The sequence below is a fragment of the Saccostrea cucullata genome, unplaced genomic scaffold (assembly GCF_032062105.1).
Source record: "Saccostrea cucullata isolate Sc308-1 unplaced genomic scaffold, CSIRO_AGI_Scuc_v1 ctg2473, whole genome shotgun sequence".
In the NCBI taxonomy this organism is placed as follows: Eukaryota; Metazoa; Mollusca; class Bivalvia; order Ostreida; family Ostreidae; genus Saccostrea; species Saccostrea cuccullata.
The window spans coordinates 17,991-33,180 of record NW_026921705.1 but is presented as its reverse complement, the minus strand read 5'-3'; the positions used below and the strand labels follow the sequence as shown (position 1 = coordinate 33,180).

The window sequence follows — 15,190 nt, the reverse complement described above, 5'->3', positions numbered from 1 at the left end:
GAACAACGACAATTCAACAGTAAATTAATGTTTTCTTCTGTGCTTGATTTCGGAAAGCCTGGGTTCTTTTGTTAGAAGATATTTAAATATTTCTTTAAAACTTGATTGGTTTTTATAGAAATCTTGACCTTGTTCCAATTCATTACTAGAATATGACCATCGATCCCCTCAGGCAGATTGTGTGAAATTCTTCCCCTTTGGAACAATCAGTCTGCATCAATTTATACCACCAACATATCATTTTTCTAACTGAAGTCGTCTTTTAATTGCGCAACACTGATGTGTAGATAAAAGACTTTAAATGTCTCAATAAATTAAAAATCTAAGAACAGATAAGTATTGTGAATTTAAAATTGTTTGGCCTTTATTGATGTTCACGGACCATGCATAAGCAGTGATGAGTGAAGTTCCTTTCACTTAGTCCATTTACATGTAGGTATCGACAACAAAAAGTTCACGGAAAACATAATATAGAATTCAAGGGAGTTTTTATGTACGGAACGCGGACATTCGTTCTTGTTTGTGTGGTATGGATGTAAAAATCCAGTTCTAAATGATCCATGGCACCCAAAAAGTGAATGAAATCATCAGAATCTAGAGATAACTTGAACGGTGAGCAAGAAAAGGTCAGGAGTGAACGCAGGAAAGTATTTGCCAGACATGTCTGATTTTAAGAAAAAAACCAGTCGAACAAAAATAGACCCTCCAACAAATAACAGAAATCCACCGACGAATAGAAGAGATCCACTGAGAAATAGAAGAGATACGCCAACAAATAACAGAGATCCGCCAACAAATAAAAGAGATCCACCAACTTATAGGAAAGATCCAATGAATAAGAAAGAAAAAACGGGAAGAGACGGTAAAAGATCGGTGAGTCTCCCGCCTCTGAAAACAGAGAGAAGTTCCAGGAAGGTGAACCGTGCTCCAGAGTGGCAAAAGCGTCCTTGGAGCTTAGAACCATCCAGGGACATCTGTAAAACTGAACAGTCAAGAAGTACTCGTGACAAGATGTCAAACTTTAAGCCTCACACCACTTCCCAAAGCGAGTTGTGGTCTATTTACAATGCCAAACCAAGGTTTCCGACACCTTACCGCCCTGACAGCTCTTTCTCGATGAAGTCCAATTCCTCCCGCCCCAGTAGCAGAAGTTCGAGCATTCAGAAATGGCACAAAGATACCGAGGCTGCCTACGACACGGTAAGCCAGAGGAGTCTGCGCTTTGAGAAACATGTCAAAAAACTTGCTTCCGTCACAACCAAATTCGATAGAGATGCTGAGAGAGCTAGGAGAGAAAGGGAACGTAAGAATAAAGAAGATAGGGAAAAGCTTTTGAAAGATTTAAAGGAAAAGAGAAGGGACTTTGCAGTGAGAAATTATAAACGTGTTCACCAACAGTTTGTTTCGCCAAAAGTTTTAGAACATGAAAGGGATGAAAGAAACAGTTATGGCCTTCCTAAATATTTATTGTTTGATGTCAAGCATCCGAAAGCCAAACCAAAACCAGACAATTCAAAGTCTCAGACTCCAAGAATTCAAAAACATTCACAACTTCCCGCCAGTACAAAGATTGCCCTCAACACGGACAAGAAAACTCAACAACAGAAAAACAATACAACCAACAGGTCAGGCGATTTTCGATCTGCAAGTCGGCAAAAGGAGTACCAGGAGTTGTACAAGATTTATTGTATCCCTGGCAACAGCAGACTCCGAGACTGGGCCAAAGAGGAGAATGCTGCTCTTGCAATAGGTACTGTATCTAAACATTTATTGTTTACCATTAAATTATAAGCGTGTAGATGAAGATTTTTACGTAGTATCAAATGGCTCTAAAATTGGGGTGAGGACAAGTTTCCCCATCTACTCCCAAATATAGACTAAACTCGGTCCTATTTTCAAATTCCTTTAAATACAAATACATGTAGTACGATTTAAAAGTTTCAAGTTCCTTTAAATACAAATAGTAATATTTCACAGTAAATACAATTAGTAATATTTCAAAGTTTCAAATTCCTATAAATACAAATAGTGATATTGCAAAGTTAGAGTAAGTTTCTAATAAAATTTAATTCAAATTCGAAAACCATTCTGGTCTACTCTTTAATTATCAAAATACTAGTATATTTTTATGTAATAATATAAAAACGGTTTGGCTGTTCTTTTTTATATGTGAGAAATTTATGACGTTTTTATTCTTAAAGAATACATCTCAAAAAATTAAAAACTTGATTATTTTAAATTCATGAATAAAACATGCCATACATATTGTAGAAAATGGAACACTGAAAAATGTAGGAAAGGGATCTGTTCGTTCAGTTTCCTGTTCATATAATGAATTTTACGACTTTTTCCTTATATTATAGATATATTAATTAGTAAATTTATTTCACTATACTGTCATCCATCGCTACCGACTTTTTAAAACTTGTCTGTAATGTACCTTAGGATTAAGAACGTCATTCGGGGTCAAATGTTTATACGGCAAAATAAATACAAATAGATGAAATGTAAATAAGCTGAAATTAAATGTCGAGTGGCGAACTCAGGAACTGTGTAAAATATAGCGATAAATAATGTTTCAACTAATCTTGTTAGCTTAATAAAAAGTATTTAAATGAAAATATGAAATTCTGGCAGGTTCACAAAATAAATGATAGATAAACAACCCAAAACTTTCATAAATATAAACCGTTATTAATGTTTAGGCCATATTTTCTGCTTTGCGCAAATAAAATTATATATATAATGGTTAAGAAGAAATCAGATGTATTCTAACGGTGCAATTAAGCCATCGTTGAAAAATCGCTTGCCCTCTTCTGACCGACTGACTAAAAACGGCCCGACTCAACTTTTTTGAACCTCAAGGAAACAATCATTTATAAAAATTAAATTCTAGGTTCTCTTTCCATGTAATATAAAAGTAGTATCTATATTAACTTTATATTTACCAAATGTTTTTAGTGAACAAAAACTCTATTTACATATGTCACCATATATATGGGTGTAGGGCTTCAAATTTAGACCCTTAATTGGCACTTTTGGCCATCGAACACTGTTGGACCTTTTTGTGCCGATGACTGCCGATGGACCTCGATTTTTAGGTCTTATTCTAAGGACTTGCAATTTTTAATTCAAACTGCCAAGCATTCTGTGAAGGAAAAGTATTTTGGGGGGACTCCGCTGGTCAATCGCGACCGGGATTCGAACCAACGATCTACTGATCAATGGGCGCGCTCTAGTAATTAAACAATAAAAAAAAGTCTTCAGTATTAAAATCAGCTTAAGAGTACACTCATGTACTGTGTATTTATACAAATCGCCTTTCAGAAATCTCTAAAATCTTAAATCTTAGAGTTTTGCCTTATGTACTATTATATAGAATATAGAAAAGTACTACTATTGGTCAATCACAAAATTTGAAAATGCCCGAGTCCTTTTTTGTGGAAAAGCGGTTGATTATATAATCATGAAATTAAATGCTCCAAGTTCAATTTTCTACCAGTATTAAGAGATAAAATTTTTCTATATGGAAATAGCAAAGTAAAAGAAACATTTCTTTTACTTGGCTATTTCTATTTAGAAAAGTTAATTCAAAGGGGCATCAATACCTTTTTCAAAACATAAAGAAATATATGTAAGGTATGAAATTTTTTTTTCATTTCATTTTCAGCATTCAACAGACGATCACGATACACAGAAAAACCTAGACCAAGCACTCTACCATCACTGAGGACTAATATTTACAATTCGCCGTATGTAAACAACAACAAATCACAGAGACTCGTGCCAGTTCATTGAAGAAGAAAGCAATATAGTCTCTTGAAAACCAATGAAAACAGCAAAATAAATGAAAACAGCAAAATACTAGTAGTCTCTTGAAAACCAATGAAAACAGCAAAATAGTCTCTTGAAAAGCAATGAAGACAGCAAAATAGTCCCTTGAAAACCAATGAAGACAGCAAAATAGTCCCTTGAAAACCAATGAAGACAGCAAAATAGTCCCTTGAAAACCAATGAAGACAGCAAAATAGTCCCTTGAAAACCAATGAAAACAGCAAAATAGTTTTTCGCAAACCAAAAGGTACAAAAGGAGGACTGATTTGTAGAACTGAAGCTTTTTTAAATTGCTACATGTATTTGTTACAGTCATCTAAGCAAGAGCATTTTGATGCCACCCATGTAAGCATGTCAGACAGAATGTTTTAATGTATTTTAGTTATTAACATGTAGAACAATAGGTGATTTAACTTAATTAATACAGAATGTATTAGATAAGGAGCACATGTACATTTTTTAGTTGATAAACTAAATAAATAATTCATTGTTAATGAAAAAAAGCTTTAATTATTTTTTTCGAAACTTCAGAAAACATCTTATGTGTAACATTACTCATTTATTGACTGGTTTCGATGGCAACATGCGTTTTGTCAGAGAATAACGCTTAAACCAGATGCTGCTATAAATGTTTTTCTTCAGCAAGAAACATCATAGAACCTAGCACAATATTTGCCTATGTCGGTAAGGACAACAGATCTGCCCCTGAATAGTCACAATTTTCTTTACAAGATATAGTATTTTTTTGTACTGAAAACATCAGGCTTTTTATACATTTACATTGTTCATCTTTATTCAGGACTTAAACTTTATGAACTTTCTATCCAGTACAGTGAAATTTTCTAAGCAAGAAGTAATGATTTAATTTTTTAACTGATAATATATATCATACTGTGTATTATAAATAAAATTAAAACATTGCTGTGACGTCAAGCCTTTGTTCTTGCAGTCTAAAAATTTAACTGTAGCCGTCCGATAATAATAATTACCAGTCTGATAATATATTATCGGACGGCAATGATAACAAAATCGGACGGTATTTAAAAAACAAAAAGAACAGTGAAATTAAGATGAAATGTGTTCAGAAACCCCCAATAAAAATGTTAGGAAAAAAATTCAGGGAAACCAAATGCAAGGAAATTAAGTTGATCACAATACAAAATAGCAAATCCTTGAAAAAAAATCCGAGTTTAAACCTTCCACAATATTAATTTTCACTCTTTAAAAGAGTTTTTGATTCAGCACTTTGAATAAGCGAATTTAAATCCATTTCTGAAAAAAAGATTCTGCAATTTCCTTTTATGTTTGTTCCCCAATGGCCACGCTTTCAAAACCTGAGAATTTCCAATATCTAAGCTAAAAATTCAGCTAGGTTACAAATCCGCATTTTACTTGCCATGGTGATGGTTATAATATCACCTAAAATTATGTCAGTATCAATGTCAATTAATGCACATCATAAATAAAAATGTTCCCCCAAAAAATATTTCACCACCGTATCCCTGTCCTGCTAAACGAAACGACTGCCATTGAATGAATGAAATGAATGAAACAAGAGTTCACTCACTCTTTTACTGTTCACTCATTTCTTTTATCTACTTATCAGATGGGTAGAAAACGATTGATGACTAAACTCCCATTGTGTTATTATCGGACTCCTCCAGGTAACTTTTGGACATTTAAATGGCAATGTTTTAAGTAAGATATATGCCTCATACTATTCTATATGTAAAATTATCAGACAGTTTTCGGCCCTAACGGGCCTCAAACAGTCTGATAATTTTACATATAGAACAGTATTCGGCATATATCCATTACTTACTATAGTTAACTACAGTGATAACTTTGACACTATGAAAACTTTGATTTACTATTATAATAGTGATAACTTTGACACTTTGATTAATTACTAGGATAGTAATGGCTTTACTATGACACTATAGTGATCACTTTGAAAACTTTGATTTACTATAGTGATCACTTTGACACTAAAATGATCACCTTGAAAACTTTATGTTTTGTAATTTTTGTATATTTTTCTTTGAACAATACCAGAATTTCAATATTTGATATCTTTTTGAAACCCATGGTAATGCATGCCTATTTTTGTTTGTAAACATTAATTGGTGCATATATTATAATTTTAAATAAGAATGTATGGAAAAAATCATTAGGCAAGCAACGATGCGTTTGGTCGTAAGAGAAAAAAAAAAACTTTTTTCTCCCATCGACCACCAAACACATACAGACTTGAAATTGCTTAGATTGATATCAATTAATTATTAATTATAATAATTTAATCATTTTAGAAACAACAAATTAATCATAATACATGTAATTACCATAATTTGATATTTCTTTCCACAGGATACGTGTCTTAAACGGTTTTTCATACAAAATATTACCGGTAGGTTTTCTGTGCAATACCAACACGACAGAAAAGATTAGATTTTTTTACCTTGTTTAGAGAAAATGTCTTGGTCAGTGTGAATCCCCATCCAGCCTCGAATGCCCTCCTGATCATGGTACTACTGGTGGTGGGCGTGGCACTGGCCAGGCCAAAAGGATTGGGGAACTTCAACCCACACATTTCTACACTCACGTCCACCTTATCAATGGGGGTGAAGAATTTGGGCAGAGATGGAGTGGACGGAATTGGAATTCCATGTAAAAATAATATTTAGTAGTCAATTCTTTTCATTTTGATATCTGTTACTCATCTTCATCTGAGTTTACGGGGAAGGATGAAATCTATTTGAGGAAAAGATAAACTTATAATGTTAATTGATACATAGTGTTGCAATGGGTTCATATATTTATGAATAAATCTCAAAAAGGGGACATACATGTACATGTATAAGAAACTCCTTAAACAGGTCGGAGAGAATACTCGAAATCGGGTATTATCCGTGAAATCGCGTATAATACTCGATATTAGGGTATCGTTGAATCCGCGAAATCGGGTATAGGAGGTGTAATCACCTAATACAACTTAAAGAATGGGATGGCGCATGTTGCCGAGTTAACTTTCATCTAGATACAAATGTTTTCTAAAGTTATCACTAGCCAAGTAAGAATTTGGGCCTCAAGATTAATGCGCTCGGGACAACAAATACCCGTGGAGCTCAGTTCATTTCATGATCTGCACACAAAAAGGCGTTCGATTTGCTTTATATTTTTCCTTATGTTGAAAGTATATGCATATTCCTAATGTTCATTCTCAACACAACAGAATTGTAAAGTATCAGAATTCGGGAATTTATAATAATTCCACATCAACACGACAAACATGAACAATTTGTAAATAAATCAAATTATACGGAAACACATTTCACACACCAGATATGATGCCATGTAAAACAAGGGATTGTCTATCGTATCTAATTATGCGTCATTAATTACTTTCACATTCATTTTGTGCATAAAATCAAATTTATTTTTGAATGTATAAATAATGTAATGATAAAAATGTCTAAAATTTCGGCTATAAGAACCTTCTTTCCCTTTTTTAAAAATCTTTTCTTTTTTATTTATCATTCAAACATATTTGCAGAATATGACTTCAAAATTTTAGCAGAGACAGTGATAGTTTCAGGAATACAGCTCATGAGAGAACATAACTGTTGATCGGTTAATTTCGCTAAGTCATCAATATTTTACCATTTCTTGGCGACTTCAAAGGGGGGGGGCTAAAGGCTTCTTGACCACCTCTGACAAAACAACCTCGACTGTGTTCTACATGTGTCTAAGAGACCTCTCTTTGAATGTCACGGTCGGTTAAACTCGGTCATATATTTTTAATCGTAGGGAAGATTTATTCATCAAATAAAAATCATTTACATTGTGGGTAAACAAAAAGCAACCTGTTATTTTCTAACACAATGTAAGACTACAAGTAACTAGAATTCATGTTTATTTTTTAAACACATTTTTTCATTAAAGATGAGTATTAGGAAAAGTTATTGCCATGAGTAATACGTATCATAGATAAAATAACTAAAACAAAACTGTGACATATTGTCTAGAACCAATCAGATAGTGCGTTGTATTAGCATATTATAATGAGGTATAAGATATTTGCGCCGTTGCTTTATTCTTTTTTTTTTATAGAAAGTTGCACGGAATACCCGATTTCGCGGATTCAACGATACCCTAATATCGAGTATTATACGCGATTTCACGGATAATACCCGATTTCGAGTATTCTCTCCGACCTGTTAAATACGTACACAAATTTTCACAATATCATATGCATATATTCAACTAAATAAATACCTTTAACATTTTTAAAAGGAATAAAATAAATTTTAAAGCAATTAATAAAAAAAAATATTTTAATAGATCTCTCGCAAATGATCACTGCAGATTCAAACATTAATTGCTTATAAGCATCAAACGGCGTATTTAAAATTAATTTTTACAATACTTTCAAAATACATACAAGTAATTTGCTGATAAGCTTCAGATGAATCAGAACAAGTAAACAATAATATATGCTGAACATATCAGATAAACATGATCAATATCCATATACTGACACCCCCTTTCTTGTGAATATACCGTAATACATGTAGTAGCATTATCGCTGGCTACATAGATTTTTTGTCAATTGTGCTGCTCTTTTACAATAAAAAAAAATATTGATTAAATCTTCATTTTAATTTTATCTTTGATTCCATAGCAAAAATGACGTTCTTTGAAGCATGAGTCACACATATATATAATTGTTATCTGTAAACTATTTGTGGGATATTTTATCAACCAGAAAGTAAATAAAAGATCTCGTTAAAATCACGTGTAAAATATTGGGTGGACGTTCCAAAGTCTTCTATACAACATTCATTTATTGGACAGTCGTAGCATTGTAAGTCTGCAACCATTTTTCAAATAATTAATAATTTAAAATCATCTTATCTTTTTATCTGTCAACATTATTTTTTCTCAATATCATTTCAGGCTGACAGTATCAAATCGATTTTTTTAGTCTGTCATGCCTATACATTCTCTTTAATACAATGTCATTTGATTTCATTGGTTTAAAAGGACATGGACAAATTTTCAGCAAAAACAAAAAAAAAATGATATTTCTTTTTTAATTTTTATGTTAACATATACTTTACTAAAGTACTTTGAATGGTTATCATAAATTTGAATTTCAACTGTTCGGATACGGTCCTACTAAACGGAGTACGCTAGTATGATAGAGTACTTTAGAGTACACTAGTAAAATTTTATAATTTAACGCAATTAAACTGCTTTTTACATGTTTTCTACTTTAGTTTAACATATTGAATATATATTTTAAATAAAATTTGTATGTTTTCTTTCTTTTAGGAGTTAGGACCTATTTCAATTTTTGATCTCAGGCTACGGTTAATCGTTTGATCTCCATGTAATTTAACTTGAACATGTTGAAATGTATCATTGTGAATGTGCAAAATATTTACACGTGCAATTAATTTAAGATTTGATAAAATTTAGATGTTAGTCTTTAGTAAGTAAGTCTGAAACAAAATAGTAATCGGGATTGGGCTATTAGTAATCTTTAACATGTTTAATGATATGGATGTTATTTTCTTGTCAAATTACCGCAACAAATATAGCAATACAAGTTTATAACAAGAGGCCCATGGGTCACATCGCTCACCTGAGCACTGTGGCTAGGAAAAGTAGAAATTGGTTTATTATCGAACAGTTTAAATCCAAAAGTAGTCCCGTGACCAGTCATGGATTTGCTATTCTCGAGAAGAAGATTTTTAAAGAATTTTCCTATATATTTCGATGTAAAAGTGTGGTCGGCCATTTTGGCCCCGCCCTACCCCCCGGGGGTCATCATTTGAACAAACTTGAATCTACACTACCTGGGGATGCTTCCATATGAATATGATGAATTATGGCTTTGTCATTCTTGAGAAGAAGATTTTTAAAGAATTTTCCTATATATTTCTATGTTAAACTTTGGTCGGACATTTTGGCCCCGCCCTACCCCCGGGGGTCATCATTTGAACAAAATTGAATCTACACTACCTGGGGATGCTTTCATATGAATATGATGAATTATGGCTTTGTCATTCTTGAGAAGAAGATTTTTAAAGAATTTTCCTATATATTTCAATGTAAAAGTTTGGTCGGCCATTTTGGCCCCGCCCTCCCCCCCCCCCCCCTCGGGGGGTCATCATTTGAACAAAATTGAATCTACACTACCTGGGGATGCTTTCATATGAATATGATGAATTATGGCTTTGTCATTCTTTAGAAAAAGATTTTTAAAGAATTTTCCTATATATTTCGATGTAAAAGTTTGGTCGGCCATTTTGGCCCCGCCCTACCCCCCGGGGGTCATCATTTGAAAAAACTTGAATCTACACTACCTGGGGATGCTTCCATATGAATATGATGAATTATAGCTTTGTCATTCTTGAGAAGAAGATTTTAAAAAAATTTTCCTATCTATTTCTATGTTAAACTTTGGTCGGCCATTTTGGCCCTGCCCTACCCCCGGGGGTCATGATTTGAACAAATTTGAATCTACACTACCTGAGGATGCTTGCATATAAGTTTCAGCTTTCCTGGCACAGTGGTCCTTGAGAATATTTTTAAAACACGCCACCAAATTTTCATTAATTCCCAATTATCTCCCCTTGAATGAGGGCGTGGCCCTTCTTTGAGCAAACTTGAATTCCCTTTACCCAAGGATGCTTTGTGGCAAGTTTGGTTGAAATTGGCCCAGCGGTTCTTGAGAAGAAGTCGAAAATGTGAAAAGTTTACAGACAGACAGACGGACGCCGGACAAAATGTGATTAGAAAAGCTCAGGTGAGCTAATAATGTTTAGTAAATTTTTACATACATAAAAAAACAATTTAATTGCATTAAATTACATAAATTTTCTAGCGTACTCTAAAGTACTCTCTCGTACTCTGTTTAGTAGTAGCCGTTAGGATATGACATAATTAGAGCTCTTAACCTTTGTTTTGTGAACAAGGCTCGTGCCATCAATTTGTTTGAATAGCTTAAATATATTAATGTATGTTCGTTCAAAGCAGATTTTTTTTTCAATAAAAAGTTAATTCTAAATACAATCAAACAGTTTCTAGTAATTTGTAAATCTTGTTATAAATATATATTTTTATGTAAATAAAAAAGCAGACACAAGCCGTGTTTACATTATGTAGAATTGTAAGTTGTATATCCTTTGTAAATCAACAAATGATATTCAAATATTTGCTGATAATTTGAATTGCATTAATTAGGAATTGTACACATTAATATTGATTTTTTAAAATACCAGTTTAAATTGTGTCCATGTCCCTCAAGGGGGCCGACTTTAGTTTCCATTGCGCAATATTTCGCGCATCATAGTAAAATGCTTATTTACTGTTTTAATGCAACTTTTTTTTACTTAATTATTAAAATTAAACAAAATTAAGAAATTATAGCTATAAAAATGTAATTACAATTTGATATAACGGATTTTTTAACTGATTTTACAATTGATTGGTAGGTTGGCGTCGCTGCAGTGTGTTTTTGACGTTATGATAATCTGTACCTCTTAAGGGTAATAAAAATTTTATTAAAGAAAAAGTAATAAATATACGCTCTTGAAATTTAAAACATAGAATTTGAGAATATCTCCAATATTTTTATTATGTTTTCATGTGAATCCATTGTGTAGGTCATATTTAGTAATACGCCATAAAAATAGTAAAATTTGCTACTTTTTTGCATTTTGAGATGCCCCCTCCGGTAACAAGACAGTAGAATTTTGTGTTTCTTACATATATTGTATAATATAGTATTACTCATCAAATATTATTGTTTGAACAAAATATCTATTGTAGTATTTGTATAATCTGCTTTAAAGTACTAAAAATTGACATCTTCCTATATAATTCTATAGTAAATGTACCTGAATATTGAGACGGTCCCTCAAAAATACCTGGACGGTAGATTTCCCCAAACTTTGCATGTACCCTGAAGTCAATTTAAGTTATATATGGTATAAAAATGAAGAGTTTTGCTATTGTAGTTTTCGCACAATAAAACTATAGTCGGCCTCCTTAAAAGTCTGTTTGAATAACTTCAGATGGCACAATCCAAACCAAGAATACCAGACACACCCCAACACTTTTTAGAATGTGACATGAAAGACTGTGAGAGAAACTGTCAATATTACTGCAATCCTTGCCACCAACAGATGTGTGAACAATGTAGAGATGAACATCGAAGAAATCCAAAAACAAAAACCCATGAAGTGGTCCAATACCAACTACGAAAACGTCAACTTCCTGTTAAGAAATGTGAGATTCACCCCACTAAGGATATAGATCTTCTCTGTGAAGAATGTAAAATCCCTTTATGTTCTAAGTGTGCTACCACTCCAGAACACAGAGGCCATCCCTTCAATGATTTAGAGACTATCTATGCTGAGAAGTTCTCATTCTGTCTAGAAGAAATTACCAAATCGCGGGAGTATTTTCTGCCAACATCACAAGACATACAAAAAGAAATTAAAGGAGATGCCACAGAAATCAAGAAGGTTATAGACAACATAAGAACCTCCATGAATTCTGAAGCCGAGTCCCTTAAAAGTCTGATGGATGAAGTGCATTCAGAGAACATGAAGCAGCTGGACCAGATAGAACACTCATTGCTTGAAGATTTAAAAACCCAGGGAAAAACATTTGATGAATACATCAAACACCTCAAAAACCTAATTAAGGAGTTTCAGGATTTTCTCTCCTCACCAGATCCCACAAAATTAACTCTGACACTCTCTTTGGTGGATATGAAAATCCAACCAATACCAGAGACGACAAAACCAGTAACACCAGTATTTACTGCTGGTCAGTATGGCAAAGAGGATGTTGCCAAATTACTGGGGAATATAAGCATTCCTGAGATAAAACCAGAAACAAGGAAAATAAAGCTAATGGAAATTTCATCTGCCCTTACACCAAAGAAACCGACAAGTAAACAGTTAAAATCTGACAAAGGGAAATCTAAAGTGAAACAAACACTGTCTCTATCTTCCTCTGTCACCGAGGTCAGGGAGTTCAGTGTGCCAGGTGTTGACAATGTGTTTCATATGTCACTAGATCAGTCAGGCAGACTCTGGGTCAGTGATGGTAATGGTAACCTTGTCCAAACAGATCTTCAGGGAGATCAGCTACAGATGATGCAAACCAGAACTGGAGAGGGTTACCACACAACGACACAGGACGGGGATCTAATCTTTACAGACTGTCACAAGAATGTCATCAATAGGATAACACTGGACAACAATATCACCGAATTCATTAAAACAGGAGACTGGTTTCCACTCAGCATACACTCCTCCCACATCAATGGGGACTTACTGGTGGGGATGTGGAAGGATGAAGAGGGTAAAGTCACCCGGTACAACAAGACAGGGAAAGAACTACAGAACATACAGAGGGATAACAAAGGACAGGGACTGTATAGTCATCTACACTACATAACAGAAAACATCAATGGAGATATCTGTACATCAGACAAAACTGAAAAAAAGGCAGTAGTGGTGGTGAATAAATCAGGAAAACACAGATTTTCCTACACAGGTCAGGAGTCAGGGTTCTCTCCCTATGGAATCTGTACTGATGTCCTCGGTCACATCCTGGTGTGTGACAATCAAAGACTTCACATTCTTGATCAGGCTGGCCAGTTCTTGTCTCTACTAATCAGACCAGGATCAGGGATTGATCCCACCTGTGTGTGTGTGGATGATCAGAACAATCTTTATGTGGGAGATTTCAGTACCAATAGCAAAGTCTTAGTTTACAAGTATCTTCAGTGATTTGTATTCTTAAATCTAACAAACATGTACATACTATTATTTAAACTTAAAAAAAAAAACAGAATTAATTTTAAGGATGTTTTCGCTATGACAAAAGAATTGACCTAAAGGTGGTTCAATCTTTTTATCATTTTTTTGTTGAGATCTAAATAATTCGACTTCAACTGCAGCAAAAATGTTATACAAACACATTTATGTTGATCAGAGGGTAAAAAATGCAAAATATGGTGGTCTCCACTCAAATGTCAAGCAAAGTCCACATATTATTTGAATTCATATAAGATGGAGTATGAATTTTTAAAGTACTCCTCAGTAATATAAGAATTTCAGGAAAAAATTATCTGGAAACCATAACGGACAAAATGATTGCATTCAAAAATTTTTATTTTATTCAAAGACTAGATATGGTTAACAATCAGAACATGCAGATTTGTACATTTGTCCTGGCCTGAGTAATACCCTCATTCTATGTAAATGGACTCTAATTAACTGAAAAATGTAGTTATATGTGCATATACTACAACATACAATAATACAAATTTCCCTCTATGGAAATTCAAAAATAAATTGTATTAAATAAACAATACAAAATGTATATAAAATAGATTTCAAACACAATTTTAAAGTTAATGTGACAAAACAAGATGTTGACTTTACTTAAAATGAGATTTTTTGGATTGCGTATTTAAAGAAGTCAGCAGAATTAATAAGACTGCAATGTATTGTATAATACTTCACAAATATTCATGTACTTAATAAAAACAGAGATAGAACTACAATATAATAATAAGAAATTTATATAGCACAAATGACACCAGCCATATTCTGAGAGAAAAATACAAAAAGCTGAATTAAATAATTTAATATTGAGGTATTTTATACTAAAAAGTGCAATACAGCAAATACTTGCAAGAAAAAAAATTGTCTTTGTCATAATTTGTTGTTTACTTAACCCTTACGGAATCTCTAAACAATAATTAAAAAAGCTTTATGGACTTGGAGAAAAATACATATTGGGATTTAGTTAATTTTCAACATAGGGTAAACAAAAACAAGAGGCCCAGGGGCCTTGAATCGCTCTTCAGATAAATTGTACTTTCTATCACTCCTATTAGAAGTCTTCAACTGTATAAGTATCATAAGACCCAAAATTTATTAACTTACGAAGTTTGATAATATTTAGCCAGTTAAGACTGAAGACATAATATAATTATAAAATACCATGAGAAGGTCACAGTGACCTACCTTTTGACTGAAATTGTTTGAGGGCTCAAGATACATTGACAAAGACTGATGATTCTAATTAAATAAGTACCTTAGATATTCAAAAGTAGGTCATCATGACCTACTTTTGGTCAACATTCTCTGAAAACCCAAGATGCATCATTTAAGAAAGTTTGACGATTCTAAGCCAATTAGTACCAGAGATAATTAAATTTAGCCATCAAATGTCAAAAGTAGGTCATGGTGACCTACTTTTTGGTCGACGTTATCCAAAAACCGAAGATGCCTAAACTGACAAAATTTTATGATTCTAAGCC

At 33.1% G+C, this 15,190-nt stretch overlaps 2 protein-coding genes across 2 annotated transcripts; both read left to right on the top strand.

The window, feature by feature from the left end:
• Positions 1–414: 414 nt before the first annotated feature.
• Positions 415–4,276, top strand: LOC134260606 (serine/arginine repetitive matrix protein 1-like). Its single transcript, XM_062743155.1, has 2 exons — positions 415–1,750; positions 3,671–4,276. The coding sequence occupies exons 1-2, from the start codon at positions 661–663 to the stop codon at positions 3,796–3,798; spliced, it is 1,218 nt and encodes a 405-aa protein (XP_062599139.1). The 5' UTR covers positions 415–660; the 3' UTR covers positions 3,799–4,276.
• A 7,642-nt stretch (positions 4,277–11,918) lies between these two features.
• Positions 11,919–13,676, top strand: LOC134260605 (uncharacterized). The gene has a single exon (XM_062743154.1). It carries the CDS (start codon positions 11,919–11,921, stop codon positions 13,647–13,649), a length of 1,731 nt encoding a protein of 576 aa, XP_062599138.1. The 3' UTR covers positions 13,650–13,676.
• Positions 13,677–15,190: the final 1,514 nt, after the last annotated feature.

What these genes read in the sequence shown, in the direction of transcription:
- LOC134260606 (XM_062743155.1), top strand. Translation starts at nt 661, where the DNA reads ATGTCTGATTTTAAGAAAAAAACCAGTCGAACAAAAATAGACCCTCCA. An exon ending in GAATGCTGCTCTTGCAATAG is followed by an intron (nt 1,751 to 3,670) that starts GTACTGTATCTA and finishes TTTCATTTTCAG; the next exon opens with CATTCAACAGACGATCACGA.
- LOC134260605 (XM_062743154.1), top strand. Translation starts at nt 11,919, where the DNA reads ATGGCACAATCCAAACCAAGAATACCAGACACACCCCAACACTTTTTA.